Here is a 25,834-nt window from a genome sequence, read left to right on the forward strand (position 1 = left end):
TTTTAATTTTTATTCTTTTTGGTGAGGAAGACTAGCCCTAAGCTATCATCTGTTGCCAGTCTTCCTCTTTTTGTTTGAGGAAGATTGTCCCTGAGCTAACATCTATGCCAATCTTCCTCTATTTTATATGTGGGATGCCGCCACAGCGTGGCTTGATGAGCAGTGCGTAGGTCTGTGCCCAAGATCTGAACCTGTGAAGCATAGGCTGCGGAAGTGGAGCATGCAAACTTAACCACTATGCTACTGGGCCGGCTCCACGAAGATCCAGTTTTTGAAAATTCTCTTGTAGGAATACTCAAACAAGGAGAAAAACCCAGGAGCATGCTTCAAGAGATATGCAACTAAGGGTGATCAAATATTTTGGTCAAGTTTAGTGATTGTCTAAAAAAAATTAGCATCCAGTAAAAGAAAACAGATAAGAGATATATCAGGCAAACGTGAGCCAAAAGAAAACTGTTTTAGTAACTGTAATTTCTAAAAATGAGAATTTAAGGCAAAATTTTATAAAGGACAGAAAAAGAATGTTTATAGTGCTTAAAAGAGCAAGACAGCAAAAATCATCGTAAGTGCATATGCTCCAGTAATCTATAAAGCAAAAACTGACAGAACTGCAAGGACAAATGGATGAATCAAAAATTATACTTGGAGAATTTAGCATACCTTTTTCAGAATCAAGCAAACAAAAATAATCAGAAATACTGACAATCTGAACCATGTGAATAATATGCTTGAGCATTAGCTATCTATGGAACTTTACACCCAACAAGCAGAGAACACATTCTTTATAAGCACAGATGGAACAGTGACTAAAATAGACCAAGTATTACCCTATGTAGGAAGCCTCAATAAATTCTCAAGGATCCTAGCATACTTCTACAATGTTGCAATAAAATACTAATTTTTAAAAATCCCATATGTTTGGAAACTTAAAAATGTATTCCTATATTTAAAATTAAAGATAAGGAAAACAGTACCTGTGTATTTGTGGAACAAAGCTAAAGTAGTTCTTGACAGAAAAATCATAGTTTAAATAAGTGCATTTATCAGGATGCTTGAAAGGGTAACTGTAAACCAGTTGCTCTTCCTCTTCCTCTTCCTATTCTTCTTCTTTTCCTTTCTGAACAATTTAGTACAAAAGCTCGAATTAGGGGCAGAACAAGGTAGGCATCCTCGCCAGAATGAGAAGGGAAATGTCGTGGCCCAGAGCAGGCCTACAGGGCCCACGCAGGAAGACAAGTGTCCACAGAGGGGGCCCTACAGAGGGACTCGGAGCCTGAGCAGGGTGAGGCAAGAGCCCATGTGGAGAGGTGACCTGTCATGGAGTGTTAGAGCCTGAACGGGCCAGGAAGACGTGCACACACTTCTGGAAATCAACAAGAACAAGACAGGAACCCAAACAGCAAAATGGGTAAAGGAAACCAGCAAAGACTAAAAAGCCAAAAGACTAAAAAACAAAGGAAAATGCACCAACGCATTATTAGAAAAAGGCAAATTAAATTAGCAATCACTTTATACCTAACAGAATGACAAAAGTTAGGAAGCTGGTTAATGTCAAGAATGTGGAGATTCAAGAACCCTCGTGTATCTGTGGTGGGACGATTGTTCTATGAGAACTGTCTAGCAGTATTTAGTCAAATTAAGTGTATGCATATCCTAGAAGCCATCAATTCTAATCTTGAGTAAACATCCCTAAGAAATTCACTCATGGGTCCTTAAGGGGACTTGTATGAAGATGCTCGTAGCAATGTTGTTTGTGGTGGCAGAAAGACAGAGGTAACTGGAGTATTCATCACTAGAGGAGTGGACAGGCAAAGCATGGCAGATATGTACACTGTAGAACTCCATGCCGTAGACAGAAGCAATCAATTAGATGAACAAATAGCAATATGAAGTGCATCTTAAAAATATAATGCTGATTAATAGAATGAGATTTTTAATACAATCCATTTATGCAAATTTAAAATATATGCACAGGGGCCAGCCTGGTGGCAGAATAGTTAAGTTCGTGTGCTCTGCTTTGGCAGCCCAGGGTTCACAGGTTCAAATCCCAAGTGTGCACCTACACACCGCTCATCAAGCCATGCTGTGGCAGCATCCCACATACAAAATAGAGGAAGACTGGCAGAGATGTTAGCTCAGGGCCAATCTTCCTCAAGCAAAAAGAAAAAAACAAATACATATATGCACAAAAATTGCATTTTAAAAGAACATCTGTAAACAAAAAGATACACATTAAACATGTTAGATTGATTTCCTTTGGGGGACGGAATGGGAAAAGGAGCTAAAAAGGAATAAATAAATAAGAGAGGGACCTTCCATGGCCCAAGATAATGTTATGAACCATGGAGTTTGATTAACTCAGCCTTCTGCATCTGAGGTCCAAATTGTGAGGAGTGGGAAGGTAAGGGGATCCAAGTGGTCAACAGCATTTAAAAAAAAAGATGGTCAACTTTACTAGTAGTCAAGTAAATATAAGAAATGTACTATTTTAACCCAACTTACACAGACACAGATAGACACACACACACACACACACTCTAAAAGAATGACAGTATCCACTGCTGGCTAGGGTCTGAAAAGGAAACAGGCATTCTTATATATTATTAGCTGGAAAGTGAACTCCTTCTGCCTTTTGGAAGGTAGTATTCTGGCAATGGTTATGAAAATTTTAAATGCTCATATACTGTGATGCTGTAATTCCACATTTAAAACTCAATCCCATAGGGGAAGACAGCACCAGTGTGGAAAGAAATATGTATAAACATACGTATTGCAGCATTACTTGCAGTGGCATAAAACATGGAAATAATCTGATAAGCCATCAACAGGGAACTGGTCAAATAAATAAGTTATATACACACTATGGAATACTATGCAGCTATTAAAGGAATGAGTTAAATCTAAATCTTTTGACCTAAGACCATGAGGTACTTCCTTCTTAAAGTAAGAAGAATATTTTGACTAGTATAGTCCCAGTTTTATAAAAATACCACCACCCACATATATGTGCTTGCATATTTCCATAACCATGGCAATACTTGTAGAAGATATATACACATTGGTTACTGAGGTGAAAAAGGCAGAAAGAGGGTTGGAAAAGATTATTATTGTTTTCTTCAAACCTTTTAACATGGTTTCAGGTATTGTGGAAAGCATGTGTTATTTGTATATTCTTAAATTTTAATATAGCATTTTTTAAAATTTTGCATGGAAATGATCATCATCAATCACATATTCAAGAGCAGAGGTAGAAGCTGGATTCGTCTTTGGACTCTGTAGAGGACATCATCGATACCATTTCACTAAGTGCTGGAACTTTTTAAAACTGAGCGCTCAATACATAGTGGATGAGTGAATGAATGGAAGGAGACACTAAATGAGTGAGTGGTGAGCAAGTGAGTGAGATTATGCTTTGGGCCATAGCAATTATAGAAATAGTATAACATAGGTTTGAGTGTGACAAGCAATTCTATGAAGAGGTAGTAAAACAGAATCAAAATCTCCTGAAAATAAATTATATTGCATCCTACCTACTTCCATCCCACTCTTAGGATTGACTTTTTCCTTACTGATTGAGAGAGGCAGAAAGTAGAGAAGGTAATGGTATATTGTATAGTAATCATTGAGGAACATCATCAATGGCCCCTTCCCAACACCCATCATATCTGGCTGACAGTGTCTGAAATTCTACCTTTAGAGAGTCACTCCTTGAGCTCCTTTTCTTCCAATCTTCTTTTTACAGTACACTAAGAAATATGTTAACAAATGCCTTCACAATAAATACCAAATATGTGTACAATGGAGAAATGGGAGATACGAAGTAAGGAGAGGCTTTTTTTTTTTTAAAGATTATATTTTTTCCTTTTTCTCCCCAAAGCCCCCCCGTACATAGTTGTATATTTTAGTTGTGGGTCCTTCTAGTTGTGGCATGTGGGACGCTGCCTCAGCGTGGTTTGATGAGCAGTGCCATGTCCGCTCCCAGGATTCCAACCAACGAAACACTGGGCCACCTGCAGCGGAGCGTGCGAACTTAACCAATCGGCCACGGGACCAGCCCCAAGGCGAGGCTTTTTGATAAAATCAGGTTTAAAGGTTTGTAGCACATTTTCCTCCCTTTTCTAATATTAAGAAAAGTATAAATAGTATTAACAGCTTTAAACATTAGATACTACAATAAAATATGATTATTTTCATTGTCAAAGAAATGCCTCATACTTCAGGATATTCTTACTTTATTCCTGTCCAAGTCAAATCTCCCTTGAAAAAAGTCATTAAGATCAATTTTTCCTTCCAGGCATTTCAAGGGTCTTTTTTGTTCCCTACACTTTTCCTCAGTGTCGGGGGATTCTTGGGCAGCGGCTTTACCGTGCTGATGCAGGTGCTCCAGCCGCTTAGTGAGCATCTGAATTTCCTGCTGAAGGCCCTCAGTTCTCTGTAGGGAAAAAAATAGATAAAACGTCCTGCTTGTGATGATTTCTATTTCCTTTCAAAACTATGAGCAAGTTCTACTTACACTGACATTGTAGTGACATTAAATTACTACATAGATGAATAGGGAAGTTTTTAGAGAAGATTTGACATGTTTAAGCTGGTTTTAAAAAAAAGAAATAGATTTGATATACAAAAATAAGACATTGTTAGTAAGCACTGAGAAATAAATCTGTATAATGAATTTTAAGAGAGCAAAGTGTAAAAAAAATGGAACTCTACAAGAAACAAACCACTGTGTAGCAGGACTTACTAATATATTGAATTTAAGCGATATGTATCTTCATTTGAATTTTAGGCTGAAGAGTCATAAAATTTTACTAAAATGGTTTGGACACAAGAAGATATATCCACTTAAACTTGCTGGTTCAATGTTTTGATAGACTTGACCAGTAAATTCAAACAAATAACTGATTTGACAATTTATTTTCCTGCACTGACTGAACTGAGTAGTGTTTGCTCAGACGGAAACATCATCTTTACCATACCACTATTTTTAAGCTAGCATTCATTGAGCGTACACTGAACTGCACTAAGCATTTATCACGTATTAATCCACTTAATCTTTACAACTAGTCTGTGCGATAGGAACTATGCCTCCCCAACCCCCACCTTGCCCTGACTCCTGCCAAATTTTACAAATGAAACCGAGGCACAGAGAGGATCAGTAACCTGCCCAAGACCACACAGCTGGCAATGGCAGAGCTGGGATTCATGCCGGGGCTCTCTGCTCTGAACAAACACACTATACTACCTCTGCTGTAATAATGGACATCCTCTTCCCTTTTATCACTGAGGTAATAAAAATAAAATCAAAATGAAAATTCAGAGCCACAGTTTACTAAATCGACTAATATCAAAATCCACATCTTAAAAGAAGCAAATTTGAAAGAATAACTTTTCTGTAAACACACTTACAGACTTCCAAGATTGCTCATTGGCACCAATTTCCTGAATCCTCTGTTTCACAGCTTCCTCCGCGGCTGGTATGGGGACGACACTGTTGCTCAAAAGAGTAGCGAGCTGACTGAGGAATTTCTGATAGTGGGATTGCACAGTTTTACTTTCCCAGCTGAATAAATATGGAGGTCGGTCTAACTCATACTTTTGTTTTTCCTTATGGATCAAATCATGTTCACATTTATCCCAATTTTTCTGTCCATCTTTTGGTCCTTCAGAGTGAGAAATGTTGTCTCTCTCAAAATTCTTGGCCAGGATAGCTTCACCCTTATCCTAAATATGCCAACACACGTGTTAAACTTCCCATTTGGAATTTAATATTGAGACATCTACTGCCCATCTTTTGAAATATAAATATAGTCATAATACAAAACTTTAAGAGAAAAGGCTTTCAATAGAAATTAAGAGTTATAGAGTCATAAGACAGACAAAGACATACTCAAAAGAGCATACTAGAACATCAAGTGGTATTTAAATGATGGTATGGAGAAACTGTTTTGAGAAGATAGGAAATTTAGCTTAGAGAAGCAGCTAACCAGACCACCCCAGTTTATGGAGGAACTCTACAGAAAATTTTGAACTAATAAATGTGAAAGGAATGATAGAAATTTAAAAATCAGCATTTTGCATCTCCTAGTGAAATAACTGATCAGGCAAGGATCATCACTAAATGCTAAGGCAAGTGAAAAGTTGGCAGGAAAACGGATATTTTCATAAAGGCTTAATTATGGTTATAGAACATCATTTACTAACAACAACTCAGATAATGTAAAAGTATAATGAAAGAAGTCACATGTCTTTCCTTTGTGTTCCTGTAATCATCTTGCTTCCATTGTAAACAGGAAAAAAATAAAAGATAATGCTTGTACTTCCCCTTCCCCCCGCCTCCCACAGGAAGATTTGCCTTCTTTCCCTCTTCTTGCCACCTTCAACTCTGGGAGCTGAGTAGAAAATTCAGTTTCTAGGCTTTATGTTGTGTGAAACTGGGAAATAGAAGGGGATCTATGGGTCTGCATCACTAAAAGCCTAGAAAGAAGAGGCAGAATAAGAGAGCAATGGAAGAAAATGTCAGAGCTGCATGGACTCTGGTGTGAGAGAGTTTTTCAGAGATGTGACAGATTGGTGAGAGAAGTGAAAAAAAGTGGAAATGTTACTGTGAATTACTTGAGAGAGGCAATTAACAATTGGAATTACTTTAAACGACTTTGAAAGTACTCGCTGTATTTTAAAAAATGGAACCCCTCACATTAATTAGATCATGATGGACCCTGTTTTACATTCAGATTATATAATGAACAGCTATAGTCTAAGGATTTCAAAATAAACTTTCACCATGTCCTTGATAATGGTCTGTCTCCTATCCTCCTCCAATATTCCTCTATAAAACCTCTACTCATTCCGTGATTTGCTACCTACTAGGGACCAGGCTCACCTCTTCCTTCTAAACTCAACTCATGCCATGATTCTAGATTTCAATGTCCAATGTAGATGATCCCTCAATTTAGCTTTGTGATCCCTGTGCTTCAGTTTCAATGACTTTCATCTACGCCCCACTTCAATCCTTACGTGCAGATCCAAAACCCAGATTTTGTCAGCGGCAGGAACTAACCCACATCAGAAATTCAAAACTCCCAGATTTCACTCTCTCACCATCGCCTCTCCTCCTGGCTCTCTTACAGCTCCATTCCCTCTAACCTTTTCTTCAGTATCACAGAGACCTTCAGATCCTCCTTGCACTTTCTCTCCACACCTCAGAAAGGTTTCCAGCCAACCACGCTGTGCTGCTTCCTTTGATCCTCCATAAGAAGAGAACCAACAAACCAAATTTGCCAGTTATCTCCTGGAGTAACACAAGCTAATAAAAATCTCGTTTCTTCAAAAATCAATCAAAATTTATTCTCACCTTCATCGTGAAACTATCCAAGGAATTTCCTTGTCCTTTTATGTTCATACAAGGGGTGAATCTGTTAGCATTTGCTAACTTTTTCTCCAAAAGGTCTGCTTTTCGCTCTGCCTTTTCTCTTTCAACCAGATGTACTCTGTGTAAAATATCAGTAGGTAACAATATCATGAATCAATTTTCAAACTTCAATTGAAAAATGAAAAGAAGCATCCCACATTTAAAATATACTAAATATGTTTATCAAATAAAAATGCATTTCTTTTGAAAATAGCTATGCAGTTACCCAGCTATTTTTAGGGAGAGACTAGAACTGGCAGATAAATGGAGAGAAAAATAATCCAGTGTGAAGTCCTGTAGTAGTTCCCCTGAGGAAGGTCAATTTTGAAACCATCCTTTCCAAGGGGAAATTTGAGTATGACTATCTGTTTGCCACTGTGGTATTATTGTGATGATCAGGAGGTTCCACATGGATACCAGCACTCCCACTTGACTGGGCTCTTCAACTGGGATTCAATGAAGGGAAAAGGAATTAGAAATAATGATACAGTCACAGAGAATAGCATACGTAAAAACTTGTTTTATTATCAAATATACAAACAGCTAGTTATTTGGTTCTTGTTTTGATTACCAATTGCTAGGTATTGGTAATATTTTCTACCTTGAAGCTAGGTTAAAGTTTCAGTCCATCTGCCAAGTGTTTTATGTTCTTTTCTGTCTAAGAATTGCATCTACAGAATTAGTGAATTTGAGTCAAGTCAAAAGAAATTATCTGAATCATCTAAAGAGAAAATTTAATTCAAAAAATTATATTTGAGGCATGTAGGACACAATCCAAAGCTCATAGATACCTGTAATTGTAACCGTAGAATGAGAGTAGAGACAGAATGGGATAGAAGCAATATTTGAAAAACTAATTCCCAAGAATTATCCAAACCTGATAAAAGACATCAGTTGATAGACTCGATAATTTCTGCAAATCCTAAGCAGGATAGATATAAAGAAAGCCACACCAAGACACATCATAATCAGATTATAAGTAACCATATGGTAGACTTAAATCCAACAGTTTCAGTAATTAGAGATACATGGTCTAAATCTTTCAATTAAAAGAGAAGACTATCAGATTGGATTTAAAAAAATAAAAGCTAATACTAAGCATTTTGCAAGAGATATACTTTAAACATAAGGACACAGAAACGTAAACTAACAGAAAAGATACATCATGAGTGAAAAAATGTTAACGGTGTAGCTATGTTAAAATCAAAGTAGACATTAAAGAAACAAGTATATAAAGAGGGACATTTCGGGGCTGGCCCATTGGCCGAGAGGTTAAGTTCATGCACTCTGCTTCGGCGGCCCAGGGTTTTGCTGTTTCAAATCCTGGGCACGGACATGGCACTGCTTATCAAGCCATGCTGAGATGGCATCCCACATGCCACAACTAGAACTAGAAGGACTCAGAACTAAACATACACAACTATGTACTGGGAGGCTTTAGGGAGAAAAAGGAAAAATAAAATCTTAAAAAAAAGAGGGGCATTTCATAATAATAAAAGTGACAATTCAACAGAAAGTATAAAAATGCTAAATTAGAATGCAAATAGTTCCACAATATTTAAAGCAACAGCTGAACTAAAAGTGAGAAACACAAATCCGCAATCTTAATTAGAGATTTAAAAAAGCCTCTTTCAGTAACCAACAGAACAAAAGGAAAAAGTGCTGGGCCTGAAACTTTATTCCCAACTGCTCTGACTGCAAAGAGAAGGCAGCTGAAGGGACTGGGGGCCAGATATTGCCTAAGAACAATCCTTGTCCTGAGTCTCCTCCAGAGCCTGCTCCATAGGAGCTGCTTCCAGTCCTTCTCTGCCCCGTCAACACTGACAGAAAGACGAAAAAAAATGTATGGCATGCCATTCAAGCACCTTTCTCATTGGCACCAAAGACAAAACAAAAGCGAAAAGTCCATAGTGGCTCACTCTGCAGCTGTATTCAAAACTGTGTTGACGAGTCTGCAATGCACGGTCAGCTGTTACGGGTCAAACTATAGACCAACTTCAGGAGGCAGCTTATCCCTGAGAAGATATTTATTTGGATGATGAATTGCTTTTAATCAGTGCTTCACTTGAACTTGGTCAGTCTTCTTTCTTCAGACACTGCACAACCAGAAAAAAAATAAATCCCACTCTCCCTCTTGCTGGTCTTTTGTTTTAACTAATTTCTGAATCTGACTAGAGCTTTGCTTTATTACTTAGTTTCAAGCTCCTATATGTTTTCTTTTTAAAAGTGATTTGGGAAACACAAGCCCCAGAAGAAATTTCAACCTATCAACTGAGATGATATACACTAACCAATGTAGAATAGGAACAGGCTACACCAATATCAACTCTGAATACAATAGCTTTTCATATTGTGTGACTTTCTTAAATATTAATATTATAAGAGGGAAAATTAATGACTTTGTTTCTCCTCCTCTCAACCAAGGGCACATGATCAAATATCTCCTCTCTCTGCATAACAACTAAGTAACCACAAATCTAAGAATAACAAATTGTAGAAAGGACAAAACCACATGATCATCCCAATAGGTGCGGGAAAAGGTATTTGACAAAATTCAATACACCTTCATGATAAAAACACTCGACAAACTAGGAATAGAAGGGAATTTCCTCAACTGATAAAGGGCTTCTACAAAAAACCCATAGCTAACATCATACTTAATGATGAAAGACTGAAAGCTTTCTCCCTAAGATCAAGAACGAAACAAGGATGTTGGTTTCTTACCACTTCCATTCAGCATTGTACTGGAGGTTTGAACCAAGGCAATTAGGCAAGAAAAATAAATTAAAAGCTTCCAGATTAGAAAGGAAAAGTAAATCTCTTCTCAGATGACATGGTCTTCTATAGAGAAAATCCTGAGGAATCCACAAAAAACTATTAGAGCTAATAAACAAGTTCAGCAAGTCTGCAGGATGCAAGATCGATATACAAAGATCAATTATATTTTTATTCCCTAAAAATGAACAATCCAAAGTGAAATTAAGGTAACAGTTCCATTTCCAATGTACTAAAAAAATACTTAGAAATAAATTTAACAAAAGAAATGTAATACTTGTATACTGAAAGCTAAATATTGTTGAAAGAAATCAAAGATGACCTAAATGAGTGGAAAGACATGCCATGTTCATGAATTGGAAGATTTAATATAAGGTGGCAATACTCCCCAAACTGATCTACGAATTCAACACAATCCCTATCAAGATCTCAGCTGCCTTTTTTTTACAGAAATTGATAAGCTGATCTCAAAATTTATATGGAAAGGCAAGGGACCCAGAATAGCTAAAACAATCTTGAAAAAGAAGAAAAGTTGGAGGACTCACACGTCAAAGCTGACTATAAAGCTTCAATAATCAAGATGGTGTGGTACTGGCCTAAGGACAGACATACTGACCCATGGAATAGAATTGAGAGTCCAGAATTAAACCCATACATTTATGGTCAATTGATTTTTTTTGCAAGATTGCCAAGACAACTCACTGGGAGAAAGAACAGTCTTTTTTTTTTAGATTTTATTTTTTTTCTTTTTCTCCCCAAAGCCCTCCGGTACATAGTTGTATATTCTTCGTTGTGGGTCCTTCTAGTTGTGGCATGTGGGATGCTGCCTCAGCGTGGTTTGATGAGCAGTGCCATGTCCGCGCCCAGGATTCGAACCAACGAAACACTGGGCCGCCTGCAGCAGAGAGCGCGAACTTAACCACTCAGCCACGGGGCCAGCCCCGAAAGAATAGTCTTTTCAGCAAGAGGTGCTGGGATGACTAGCGAGTCTTCATATGAAAAAGAATGAATTTGGACCCCTAACTCACAACATATACAAAAAGTAGTTGAAATGAATCAAAGACATAAACTTAGGTGCTAAAACTATAACTCTTTTTTAAAAAATGCATGTAAATCATTGTGACCTTGGATTAGGCAAAGGTTTCTTAAATATAACACCAAAGACACATGACAAAAAAAACAAAAACTTCATCAAAGTTTAAAAATTTTGTGCTTCAAAGGACACCGTTAAGAAAGTGAAAAGACAACCCACAGATGGGAGAAAATATTGGCAAATCATATCTGATAAGGGTCTAGTATCCAGAATATATTAAGAACACTTCAATAATAATTAAAAAATCAATAAAAAACCAAAAAACCCAATTTAAAAACGGACAACAGATTTGAATAGATATTTCTACAAAGATATACAAATGGCCACTAAGCGCATGAAAAGATGCTCAACATCTTTAGTCGTTATGGAAAAGCAAATTAAAATCACAGTGAGGTACCATTTCATATCCACTAGAATGGCTATAATAAAAAAGATGAACAACAACAAGTGTTGGTGAGGATGTGGAGAAATTGGAATTCTCAAACAGTGCTGGTGGGAATGTAAAATGGTACAACTGCCTTGGAAAACAGCCTAGAAGTTCCTCAAAAGTAATCTCAAAAGGTTAAACACAGAGTTACTTTATGACCCAGCAATTCTACTCCTAAGGCATATACCCAAAAGATGTGAAACATACAGTCATATAAAAGCTCATACAAGAATGTTGATAGCAACATTATTCCTAAAGACCCCCCTCCAAAAAAGGAAACAACCCAAAGTCCATCAATTGATAAACAAAATGTGGTAAGTGCATATAATGGAATATTATTCAGCCATAAAAAGGAATGAAGTACAAATTCATGCTACAACATGGATGAATCTTGAAAATATTGTGCTAAATGAAAAAATTCAGACACAGAGGCCATATATTGTATGATTGCATTCATATGAAATGTCCAGAAAAGGCAAGTCTGTAGTGAAAGAAGAGTGGATTGGTGATTATCAGAGACTGGAGAGAGTGGAATAGGGAGTAACTGTTAATGGGCACGTGGTTTCTTTAGGGGATGATGAAAATGTTCTGGAATTAGATAGTGGTGATGACTGCACAACTTTGTGAATACACTAAAAACTACAAAATTGTACACTTTACTGGGGTGAATTTTAATGGTATGTGAAATATCTCAATAAAAGTGTTTTTCAAAAATATAATAATTTTGAGTCAGGTATTATGTGAAATTCTACTAGATGTAAATTCTGTGATCAATCAGGCATACAGAGTTCATATACTATTTGCAAGCCTATGACAAACGACACATTTAAAAAAACTAGAAAATTTCCCACCTTAGATGGTTTTCTAGTTCTAAAATTCTTTCAATTAGATCCCAGTTGCCTCTTTCAAGATTCTGAATATTGGTGTTTTTCAAAGATTTAATTCTGGTTAGAGAAGCAATAAGTTCATGTAGGTCCTTGATATCATCTTTCAGGGACATTATCTGGAATGACTGTTGCACATTATTTTCTTTATAACTTTCTAATTCACTCTTCAACTCTTGCAATGACGTTTCTTTTATGAAAAGTTTGTTTTGAAGATTTCTTAGCTAATGAGAAAGGGAAAGTGTTACTTAAAATCATTTATAATTTTGGTTTTAGAAAATTCATGATTCTAAGTGATTATAGGTAATTAAGTTATACATTATTACACAATAAAATGCAGCCTTTCCAATCACCTAACAGTATATTCCAATGTTAAATACATTTTAAAAATCATATCAAATTGACACGCAGAGTTTGGAATAAGTGATTTATTCTCATCAACATTAAAATGGTTTAAATCTTGTTACCAGAGTAAATTATATCAATAATGTATTCTATAATTCCTAGCAGAAAAGAAATGCGTGATGCTTTGGCCATAGATGTTTTGCTTTACGATGTGTTGTTGAGGGGAGTGTGTTCACAGGCCTCTCTTCTAAAGAGCGGCCTATGTTTATGCCACCTGGTGGTTCCTGTGCTTATCTGTGCTAGTTAGAGAAATCGGTGGAGAGGAGAGTCAGGAGAAAGAGTGAGGCTTAAACTGATTATAAATATTTTTAAGGCAAATAAAGGAAAGAAGAGATCATAAAGTTATGAAGAGAAGCAAGAGTGATGGCTTGTGAGAGGGGAGCCACACAAGAGAGCCAGCAGGCTGCTGTTGGAGGAAAAGACAAAAGGATTGGAGAGACAAGGGGGCACAGCTGTCATGAGGTGAGTGATTTATTTATCTTTGGGTAGCACTTAAAAAAATCTCTTCTCTTCTGCCTGATAAGTGAAGAAAGTTCACTAGATGAATAAAATTGAGGTATTGCTAACATTCAGGAGTCAATTAACTTTTAACTTTTAGGCTAATTTGTTCAAATTTCTTAACAGGCTGTTTATGAGCCTGATGATCTAGTAAGAGAGTAGGGAAAAAAGGGCAAATCTGATTTGACATTATAAAAGATCATTAGCTTTTAACCAGAAAAACGTCGGGAATATTTTGCTGTTGAAAAAATTTGCATTACTTAGAAATGCTGTAATTCCTAGCAGCAAAGGCACTATGAAGACCAAGCATTTAAACTAAATTTCTAGTCCAGTATGTGTATAAGGTGTTTTTTTCCTATGTCTAAAAAATTCTGTGAAATTAAAACAATGAAATGAATTTTACCTGTTCTCAACACATACCTTTATGTATTTTTTTTTATTACCTTGCTATTAAAAACACACACTCCGGGGCCTCCAGGTGGCATAGTGGTTAAGTTCATGCGCTCCGCTTTGGCAGCCTGGAGTCCGCAGGCTTAGATCCTAGGCACAGACCTATACACTGCTCATCTAGTCATAGGCAAATGGCATATCTTTTGCCAGATACGATCATTGGCACTTGGTATCCATTCCTACCCCTGTGATGTCTTCTTGTTCCGCAGAACTAGAAATAAAACTTTATTTTCCAGACTCCCTTGTTGTAGGCTGGAATTCTGTAGGCCAGTGTTTCTTAAACGGTAGAATACATGAGAATCACCGGGGGGCTTGTTAAAAAAACAGATTGTTGGGGGCTGGCCTGGTGGTGTAATGCTTAAGTTTGCAAGCTCTGCTTTGGCACCCTGGGTTCGCAGGTTCGGATCCCAGGATTGGACCTAGCACTGCTCATCCAGCCATGCTGTGGTGACATCCCACATATAAAATAGAGGAAGATTGGCACAGATGTTAGTTCAGCGACAATCTTCCTCAGGCAAAAAGGAAGATTGGCGACAGATGTTAGCTCAGGTCCAATCTTCCTCACACACACAAAACAACAAAACAGATTGCTGGATCGACCCCCAGAGTTTGTAGTTTGACGTGGGGCCTGAGAATCTGTATTTCTACCAAGTTTCCAGGTGATGTTCATATTGCTGGTCTGGGGAGCTACACTTTGAGAGCCAGGCTATATGCAAATTGGGGGGCATCAAAGAGATGCATTCCCATGAAATTTAGACTAGAGAAGAAGCCATCTTCCCACTGCTATTTCTGCTAGTAAGCAAGGTCAAAGAGGGGGCCAGAAAAAACATATCATTACCTGGTTACCAGCTTTATGCAGGTTGAGAGGCAGACTTGGCTGTGCAATAAAGGCTCAAGGCCAGTAGCAGCAACTTCCTGACCTTAGGATCTCATCTAAATGGTGCCCTTGAACGCATTCATCCAATGCTGGCCCTGACCCCCACACCCAGACCTCCCAATCATTTTGTATATACTTAATTCTCTTCTGTTTGAAATACTTAGAGTGGTTTCTGCCTTCTGCAGTGACTCCAGGACTGATCCACTCCTTCACAACTTTCCCTCCTTGGCTTTCATGGAACTGAGTCTCCTTTTTCTCTCCATTCCTGATTACTTCTTTCCAGTCTTCCACTAAGATTCTTTTTCTCTTGCGTGGTGGCTTTCCCAGTGCCGGTATTAAGGAACAGAGCTAAACTAGATATGACAAATCCTATATTGTGAGGGTTTTTTCTTTAAATGACCATAACAGATGTAAATGTGGTTTTGAAAAACAATGTATCTTACAGTTTGGAAGCCAGATGAAACTTCCCAGGGTGAAGAAGAGTCTTCAGAATTCAGTGAACACTTCTTGGCCAGCCCCATAAGTCTGCAGGGTTGCAGTGACTTCATTATTTAGAGTGCTTTTTATTCCATTTCCAGCACAGACCAATCTTCTTTTTAAAATATTGCTCCATTTCCCCCAAAATATGCATATTAAAAGCTGCTCTATAGTCTTGACCCTCAAGCAATTCTAATAGGATAATTACAGCCTTCCTACTATAGAGGAAATGGAAACGGTAAATGGCTTATAGTCTGAAGTTGGGCTTTTTAGAACATTCTGACAAAATTCTTAAGAGAAATCAGTTTTGCAGTCTGAAGTAGGGATGGAGTCCTTAAAAAAAACAATTACGGCATCATTAACCTAAAACTTCTAAGAATGGAATACAACCATTAGTGATATAATAAATTTAACAAATTCTCCCTAGAGAAAAGGCGTGATTAGTTAAGAGGACTCACTGTCACTAGTTGATAATAAAATGCTTTCAATTTTTTAAACTTGTGCTAAACTCTAGGGTCAGTCAGACATTTTCCCCCTTCTTACTTTTCACACAAGTGAAACTTTGACTCCTTGTGTTAGCAGTTGTAAAGGTGCTATTCTGTCATAGCATTTTGTGAGCATGTCCACTCCTCCCCTCCAGACATTCATTGTGGATTTCTACTTATTATCAAAATACGTGATTTGCTTCATCCCTCAGTCTGCGTATTGCAAATCAGATCCTATTTCAGACCTAGTAATTTAACCATAAATTAATTTACTTAAAATAATGGGTTAAATATTCTATGAAAGATCCATTTAGAAAATACATTTTAATAACAAGATCAAATGTTTTAAACCTGGAAACTTTAAAATTCATTTATATTTTTGTAAAAACATGTTAATTAGGTCAGAGTCATTTTTTGATTCACCCTTTTTTTATCCTCCCCCTCAAGTCACTAAATCTGTTAATTTTTCCGCTAATATGTCTCTCATATCTACCCCTTTCTCCCTATGCCTGCTGCCTCTGTCTTGTCTCAGGGCCTCATTGTCCATCTCATGCACTTTTTGTTACAAGACCTCCTACTTGGTCTTCTTGCCTCCAATCAGAGACTAGCCCCTCTCTGAGCCACTATTCATTTGATCAGCAAGCCTTTAGTGTCTTCTATGTTCCAGGCATTGCTCTGGGGATCCTAAGAAGATGAAAAGCTCTCAAAATTTTCTCAGCTCACAAGGGAGACCAATTTGAAAACAAATTAATTAGAATATACCTTAACAGGTACAATAATAGTGGTATGGACAAATTCTTCCAAGGACAGAAGCAAAGGATAACTACTTTGCTCTCAGTTGTCATTTCACATCATGTAATATCACTCCTCATCAAATCCCCATTGATCTCAAACTTATAAAGCATGTTATTCATGTTATTGGAGCTTCTTTCATTGACTCCAACCCATGTGTGCAATTCTACACCCCTATTTTCAACCTCTGTAAAATCCTTTATGTCCTTCGAGTTTCCCCGTAGCTGCCACTATCTCCAAGAAGCCCATGCTCATGGAGCTTACCTGGTATTTCCCTTCATTGTTTATGTCTCTCTTTCCCCACTTTCTAATTTTCTTGTGGATGAGAATCACGGTTCATTTATTTTTCTGTCCTCACCTCCCAAGTACCTTATTTCAGTACTTTTCACATGGCAGAACCTCAACAAATGTTGAATTGAAACTCCATTCTATCCAAAGGATCCCAACTTCTGAAAATCACAATAATTTTAAAAAGTCCTTCATTATTTTAACCAGTAAGCCGAGGCGTTCTCTGGACTGCAGTGGTTACCATTCACCTAAGATCCCATAAAAATAACAAATATCCCCTGGAGCTGTGTGAGGCAGTGGCGCCATTGCCCCGTACTCTGATATAAGAACTATGTTTTAAGATCTCAGTTTTAGTTACCCTATTGTTAGGATATTGTTAAGATAATGTTTCTTGAAAAATACCTAAGGTAGCATACATCTCAGACTCACACAATATTGATTTCTATATCTAGTTTAATTTTCCTCTTAATGACCAAACTTTGTCCATTAGTCTTCCAGAGGACTTGCCAGTTCCAGCTTTTTACTTCCTCCATTTGAACAGTGATATGCAAACTCTAATATTTTAAAATACTCCTGCATTATTTTTTATGGCAAAGAAACCCAAATTTTGATCATCACCATGATCTAATTCCAGAACATTTTCATTATACCCTAAAATAACCCTATAACAATTAGCAGTCACTCCACATTCTCCCCTCCTCTCTCAGCCCCTGATAACCACTAATCTACTCTCTGTTTCTATAGATTAACCAATTCTAGACATTTCATATGAATGGAATCATGTAGTATGTTGCCTCTTGTGGACTGGTTTCTTTTCACTGAGCGTGTTTTCAAGGTTCATCAATGTTGTAGCATGAATCAGTACTACATTCCTTTTTATGGCTGAATAATATTCTACTGTATGGATTACCACATTTTGCCTATCCACTGATCAGCTGATGGACATGTGGGTTGTGTCTACTTTTTGGCTTTATGAATAAGGCTGCTATGAATCTTCATTTACAAGTTTTTATTGAATATATATTTTCAATTCTCTTGTATATCTACACAGAAGTGGGATTGCTGGGTCATATGGTAAGTCTTATGTTTAGCTTTTTGAGTATATAACATTTTTGATATGATAGCATTTTAGAAATGGAGGAGAGATTAGTGGTCACCAGGGGTTGAGGGTGGGAAGGAAGTGGGTGTGGATACGAAATGGCAACGGAAAGGATCTTTGTGGTATTGAAACTAACTGTTCAGTATCTTGACTAATTGTTTAGAACTTAGTACACACAAACACACAAATGAGTACAAGTAAAACTGGGGAAATCTGAATAAAATTGGTGGATTGTATTGTATCAATATCAATATTTAGGCTGTTACGTTATACCATAGTTTTGCAAAACTTGACTTTTGGGAGAAAGTGGGCAAAGTGTATGATGGATCTCTCTGTTATTTCTTAAAAGTGAAAGTGAATCTGCAATTATCTCAATGAAAATTTCAATTAAATTAATAATAATTGGTTCTGATATATTTTTCTTTAGCTGCAAAATTTATATTGCCTCTATTTGCCCCCTCCAGAGCTGGCTGCAGCTACCAGGTTTCTACTATTTGCCTTATTACTATGCTAAGGGAAGAAAAACATCTTATCTGCAAAAACAGTCATATTGCCCTCACAAATAACAAACCAAACAGTACTGGCAAGACACGTTAAATTTATCTTAAATTTAAGACACCAGGCCTTATTATACATATTATCAGTAACAGTTTTTTACAAGTTGTTTAACTCATGTTTATTTCTATAGTAACCCATCTTAGCACTATGCAAGAGTTTTAGCTCAATATCATATTGCCTAAACTAGACAACACAATCACCAACTGAATACTTTAATATTTATCCTTTCTATATCTGGCTTTTCCTAAATATAGCTCTCCTGCACCTGTTTCTCCATTATTGGGCAGAAACACATGATAATTATTTCTGTATGTCCCACAACGAGATAAAGTTAATTATAACAAAAAATTTTAAATGCATGCAGTGAAGAGAAAGACCGTCTTATCAAGACAATTGTGCTTGTGTGGGATTAGATAATAGGTTACTGGAAAAGTGAAAGATGACTCATGCTGAAGGTATTCTGTTGAAATCGCTAGACTTTTTTTAAAAAGTAACTTCAACCCAGGGAAACCATGCAGTAACAGTCACTAAGTGTTATAAATTCAGAGAATGCCAATATGAGCCATGGCATACTTTTAATACATAGAGCATCTAAAGCCAAGTCAAAATGAGACCTTGCAGAGCCTTTCAGATATCTGGTTTGATAAGTAGATTAAAAATATTTACAGTTACCAAAAGATCTATGGACATGTAGAGAATTGCTTTTAAAAAGCACTTTGAAATTCTTTAAAATAGCTTACATATTTTCTTTAAATAAGATTTAAAAGCTATCTTTTTTGACAATTTGGTTTAAAAGGTTTTTTATGAATTAGGCATAGACATAAACCTTAATCTAATCCAAATCTGATTTACCAAAAATTCCAAACTTTGGAAGTATTAGTAGTAAATTTTGCTGTGGAGAAGAACTTTACTATCCATAGTAAAGTTGTACAGTTTTCAGGGATTGGCATCACATTTTTTTTGAAAGGAAAGACAAATTAAGAAATCTCTCCAAAGTGTCATAAGATTTATTGTGTCTACGTAAACTTCATTTAAATTTAACCTCTATTTACCTCTCTATGCTAAAAGAGAAAAAATATTAGCATAAATAAAATTTCCAGAAATATATATATTTATCTACATATCTATAACTATATTTATACATGTTAAATGAAAACTGTAATCGGGCTATTGATAGATGAAATAGCAGAAAAGAACTTTAATGAGGCCCTGGGCAGAAAAGAGGCCCCAAGGAATAAGGCAACTCTAGTTGTGTCCCCTCACACTTCCTGTGTTGAATTCCTAACCCCCAAGACCTCAGAATGTGACTGTATTTGAGGATAGGGTCTTTAAAGAGGGAATTAAGTTAAAACGAGATCTTTAGGATGGACCATAACCCAATACGGCTGATGTTCTTATAAGAGGAGGAAATCTGGACACAGACAGTTAGAGGGAAGACCATGTGAAAAACACAGACAACAGACGGCCATCTACAAACAAGGAGAGAGGCCTCAGAAGAAACCAACCTTCTCACCACACACGCAAAAAGGTAATTACGTAAGGGGATGAGGTATTAATTAACCTTACTGTGCTAATCATTTCACAATATATATATATATCAAATTGTACACCATACACTTACACAATATATCAATTATGTGGTAATAAAGCAGGAAAAAAATTTTTTAAAACAAAAGCAGAAGAAACTAACCCTGCTGACACAATACCTCGTCCTGGACTTCTAGCCTCCAGAACTGTGAGAAGATAAATTTCTTTTTTTTTTTTTTTCACTTTTAAAGATTTTATTTATTTTATTTTTTATTTTTCCTTCCCCGCAAAGCCTCCTAGTAGATAGTTGTATATTTTGGTTGTGGATCCTTCTAGTTGTGGCATGTGGGACATTGCCTCAGCATGGCTTGATGAGTGGTGTTAGATCTGTCCCCAGGATCTGAACTGGTGAAAATCTGGGCTGCCAAAGCAGAGTGCCCGAACTTAACCACTCGGCCACGGGGCCAGCCCCTGAGAAGATAAATTTCTGTTGTTTAGGCCATCCAGTCTGTGGTATTTTGTTACAGCGGTCCCAGCAAAATAACACAAACTGATATAGACACCACAGATAGTTACTTATTCAGAGGGCTGGTCAGTGTCCCAGAATATAAGCATTCAGAGCATTTTACCTAAAGGTAACCATAGAGGTAGTACAGACACAAACAGCCACATCATAGTACCATTAACAATGACAATGGCCTTTGGGCTTCCAGCCAAGGTTACCTATAAGACCATCTCTTGCAGCAAATATACTGAGGGTACTTGGGTTCAACTAAGGCATTCCTACAAGTACTCTCTATGATATCAACCCTGATATCAGTTTCCCCACATTAAACCCAGCATATATGGGGTTAAAACCAAAACACTCGTTCCCTGCTTACTCTCTGGCTTCCTGGCTCCCAAATCCACTATCCTCCATGGAGACAGACACCGTCAAGGACAAGCACCTGGACTATCTCCTCCCGCATAGAGATACAGGCTGGTGGGAAAGCTGCTGACCAGCAAGGTCATGAGCTCCCTCCTCTCTGCAAGTTTCTCAAGGCCAAAGACAGGCTGGTGGGAAAGCTCCGACCAGCAAGGCCATATGCTCCCCCTCCCCTACCTAAAACCCCAAATAAAAACCCTTCCTTTTAGCTTTTCAGGGAGTTTGGGATTTCAGCTCTAGCTGCCCTCTCTTCTTGCTCAGCGCTGTGCAAAAATAAAATTCCTACTTTCTTCCACCACGCCCCGTGTCAGAGATTGGCTTGCAGCGCAACGGGTGAGCGAACTCACTTCAGGTTCGGTAACATCTAGTTCATCACAGGCAGTAAAAGTCAGGCATTTCCTACAAACTGGGTTTCTTTCTTTTCATCTGTTTTGTTATTCAGATGTTTCAAGTCTTAAAGAAGATTAGTGGATATTTGCCACTTGGTGTTATATTGAAAATGGAACTCATCCTTTCCGTTAAAAAATGCTTAATCTGGGGCCGGCCCTGTGGCCTAGTGGTTAAGTTCGCTCCCTCTGCTTTGGCGGCCCAGGGTTTCAGTGGTTCGGATCCTGGACACGGACATGGCACCGCTTGTCAGGCCACGCTGAGGCGGTGTCCCACATGCCACAACCAGAAGACCCACAACTAAAATATACAACTATGGACTGGGGGGACATGGGGAGAAAAAGCAGAAAAAAAAAAGTTTAATCCATGTAACTATTTTTATGATTACATAAATTTTGAGCATGGCAGTTCTTAAGCAATGTTCTAACACTACAGCATTCAATAGTCAACTCAAAAGCACTTAACTATGTACCATCTTCAAGCGGATTTCTCTGGCAAAGACAGATTTGGGTCTAAACTAGTGCTCCTCAGTGATGAGAGAATTCAGCATTGAGAAAAAAGCAAAACTGAGTTAAGATAACACTTTTGAGCCCTTTATCAGAATCTTTCTCTCCATACTTTTACAGAGGATATAATTTCCCGTAGTATTTTATTTTCAGATAATCCATATACCTCAGCCAAAAGATTCTTGTTTTTCACCAACAAACTAGCAAGGTCAGGCCGGACTGGGTCACCTGCCTTCTTGTTGTGCATGATTGGGTTCTTGGTGGGAACCACTTCAAGAGGTGGATCAAAACAAGCCTACAAAGAGAAATTGCAAATTAATTAATCAAATATGTACCCTATCCGTGAAAATCCACAGTGTTCTCTGGCCCATACAAACTAAAATAAGTAGCTCTAAATAGAATACAACTTTAAAATATCCATTTTGAGGTGCTACTCTAACAAATACAAGAGGTCTCAGGAAAATTGCAAGTTATGTGTTGATCTAAAAGGCTACTTTACATTTTTCTACGAGTTCTTACCTGACAATTTATTTATAACACCAGCCATAAGTAAATGAAGTACATCTAAATAGACATTATTACTGAGTGTACAGGAATCAAAAAAACAGATAGAAAATGTCTGGGGAAATTTTAATTCGTAAATGTCTGGAGAAATTTAATAAAATCTTTATAAAAACTTGAACTATTAACAGAAGGTCATCAATGAAGGATTTACCAGTATTTGTTTTATTTTTGGTTACAAATCAATTCCTCACACAAACTGATTTTTTTAAAAATCTGATTTCAAAAAATCAACATCAACTTTGTGTTTCTTCCACACCTATATTGAGGGCAAAAATTAGGGAGTATTTACCTGTATTACAATAACTCCTCCTATCGTCAAAAGGTTGTGTGATGTTCTAAATTGTAATCAGTATAAACTTTCAATAAGAACAAAGTTTATATGATTCAAATAAAATCAAGAAAAATCTATTAAACTAAATCTCTAAAAAGTATATAAATGTATCACATGCAGCTTAATGTACTAAAAGAACTAAATATATATTTTTCTAAAGTTATGAAGTTAAAAAATTTTATACTTACCAAGATACTAAGAGCAAAGATGCACAAGAAAATACAAAATAGCTATGTATAATGTTTAAAGAAATAGAGAACTTTCAAAATATGGATGTTGCAAGAGACTACAAAGAATAATCATATCGGGAAAACAACCAAATAAGACTTCTAGAAATGAAAACTATAATAATTTTAATTTTAAAATTGAATGGACACACTAAAAAGCAGATTAGACCTAGCTGAAGAATGAGTGAACTTAAATATAAATATGAATGAATTATCAAGAAGACAGCATATAGGAAAAAATAAACGGTAAATATGAAAAAGAGTTTAAAGACAGAGAGGAAAAAATGAGAAGGTCTATCGATAATATGTCTAATTGGAGTCCAAGAAGGGTATAAAGGGGAATGAGGCATTTCTTCAAAGGTAGAATGGGGAAGAAGCATTATTTGAAGGAATAATGTCTGAGAATTTTACAGAATTATTGAAAGATCCTAAGTGGTCTAGCAAATCCCAAGAAGAGTCAATAAAAAGAATCTTTACCTACACACTCATAATGAAGCTGCAGAAATCAAAGAAAGAGATCTAAAAAGCAGCGAATGGAAAAGACAGATAATTACAAAGAAATAGCAATTACACTGTGTGACTTCCCAACAGTAACACAGAAGCTAGAAAACAGCAGAATGATGTCTGTAATGTATAACGAAAACCTCCTTCATTGATTCTAAGGGGCACAAATTTTCACATTTCTGCAGTTGGAGTGCAACTTAAAGTTGATGCCACTTCACTTGGTGGACAGTTTAGCTGGAAACATACTTTTAAATTTCATAATGGTGAATAAAATAGTAGTATTTATTCAAATCAAGGAAATACGGTAACTGCTATCTGGAATTTTATACTGAATGAAATGATGTTTTAATATTAAGAGTAGAATCAAGACACTTTAGACAAACAAAAATGAAATTTACCACCAATAGGCTTACACTTAAAATTCTAAAGGATGCATTTCACATAGAAAGAAAATGCACTTATAAAATCTGAGGTGCAAGAAAGAATATAGAATTTAAAAAGTAGTAAATAAGTGGGTATATTTAAGTAAGCATTATTATTTAAGCATTAATTAATTTTAAAAATCTGATTTATGGGGTTGAAAATAAAGGAGAGAACCAACACAGGACAAAAAAATGCATATACACTGAGAATAGAAAAATAGTTTAGGGGCCGGCCCAGTGGTGCAGTGGTTAAGTGCACACACTCTGCTTCAGTGGCCCGGGGTTCACCAGTTTGGATCTGGGGTGCAGACATGGCACCGCTTGGCAAGCCATGCTGTGGTAGGCATCCCACATAGAAAGTAGAGGAAGATGGGCATGGATGTTAGCTCAGGGCCAGTCTTCCTCAGCAAAAAGAGGAAGTTTGGCAGCAATTAGCTCAGGGCTAATATTCCTCAAAAAAAAAGAAAAAAGAAAAAAGAAAAATAGCTTAAAGCACTATAAAATCTTCAGGTTTCTCAGGAGTAACATAAAGATTTCAGTTAACTTTGTTAAGTACATATATTAAAATACCTAATATAACCACTAAAACAATAGCCATGTAGCATATAACTTCAGAATTAATAGGAAAGGAAAAAATGGAATGAGAAAAAAGAAAATAAACACAACACAACAAAACAAAAACATATCAGTTTTTGGCATAATAGAAGAGGGTAAAAGAAAACAGAAAAAAAATGAGACAAATAGAATAAACATAATAAGATGGTAGAAATATATGCAAATAATCAGTAATATCAGTAAATGTAAATGTACTAAACTTTCCAGTTAAAAGCAAAGATTATGAATATTATTCAAAAAAGCAAAAAACTGAAAACAGCCCATATGTCAAATAAGAGTTTAATGGATAAATAACTTATGGTACATTCATACAATAGAGTACTACAAAATGATGGAAATTACTGAATAATTGCACGTACATCAACATAAATCTCACTAAGCAAAAGAAGCAGATCACAAAATAATAAAAACAGTATAATTTCATTCATATAAACTTTTAAAAGATAAATTAATACTGATTAGGGATAAATATATACATGATAAAACTAGGAAGAGAAGCAAGGAAATGATTGATAGGAAATTTAAAATATCTACTATTTTAAAGTTTAAGTGGGAGGAAAGGGATTCCATCAGGAAGGAGCACACAGGAAGCTTCTAAGGTACTGGTAACATTCTATGAAACTGGGTGGTGGTGACACTGGCCCTGCCGGTATCAGTTCCCCTACATTAAATCCAGCATATGTGGGGTTAAAACCAAAAGCACCCATCCCCTTTTCCTGCTTACTCCTCAGGTTCTGGCACCAGAAACCACCATCCACCATGGAGACAGACAACCAAGGGCATCCACCTGCAGATTCCCTTATCTTGCCATCCCCCTCCCTGCAAGTAGCCTCATAAGGCCAAAGGCAGACTGGTGGGAAAGCACCAACTAGCAAGGCCATAGGCTCACCCTCCCTACAAGCAGCCACATTCCTCACAACCTTTAAAACCCCTTGCCTCCCATCTTTCAGGGAGATGAGATGAATTTTAGGGCTCACTCTCATTTCCCAGCTGATGTCACCTGAAATAAAAACACTTTCCTTGCCATATGCCTGGCATTCCAGTTTTTATTTGGCCCCTCTTGTGTGATGGGTAAAGAACCTATGTTTGAAGCCAGTAACAATTTGGCGAGCCAGCCAGGAGGCTCTTGCCTGTGGCTCCGCAACCCCAGGCTGACTGGGATTTCCTGGGAAGCTGTCCAGCAGCTGCCTGGGGGATTTGCCCTAGGGACTGCCCCCAGTACTTTCTGTCTGACCCAGCACTGCTGGCCCTAGGCACATTTTCTTATGGCAAGGAAACAGGTTCTAGATTTATTTGTTTGTTTGTTTTTG

At 37.0% G+C, this 25,834-nt stretch overlaps 1 protein-coding gene across 2 annotated transcripts in view; it reads right to left on the reverse strand.

Moving 5' to 3' along the window:
• The window catches only part of LOC106839162 (coiled-coil domain-containing protein 170-like), a 43,869-nt gene that overhangs the window by 8,945 nt on the left and 9,090 nt on the right, over positions 1–25,834 (reverse strand). The window contains exons 2-6 of one of the 2 annotated variants that reach the window (XM_070513764.1): positions 22,028–22,156; positions 12,555–12,811; positions 7,352–7,487; positions 5,407–5,721; positions 4,232–4,432 (exon numbers count right to left, since the gene is read on the reverse strand). In XM_070513764.1, the coding sequence (XP_070369865.1) occupies positions 4,232–4,432; positions 5,407–5,721; positions 7,352–7,487; positions 12,555–12,811; positions 22,028–22,108 (990 nt within the window). In that variant the 5' untranslated portion in view covers positions 22,109–22,156. The remainder of the gene's footprint in view (positions 1–4,231; positions 4,433–5,406; positions 5,722–7,351; positions 7,488–12,554; positions 12,812–22,027; positions 22,157–25,834) is intronic. The other variant, XM_070513765.1, reaches the window with a different exon arrangement.

This window comes from Equus asinus, chromosome 7 (assembly GCF_041296235.1).
Source record: "Equus asinus isolate D_3611 breed Donkey chromosome 7, EquAss-T2T_v2, whole genome shotgun sequence".
NCBI lineage: Eukaryota > Metazoa > Chordata > Mammalia > Perissodactyla > Equidae > Equus > Equus asinus.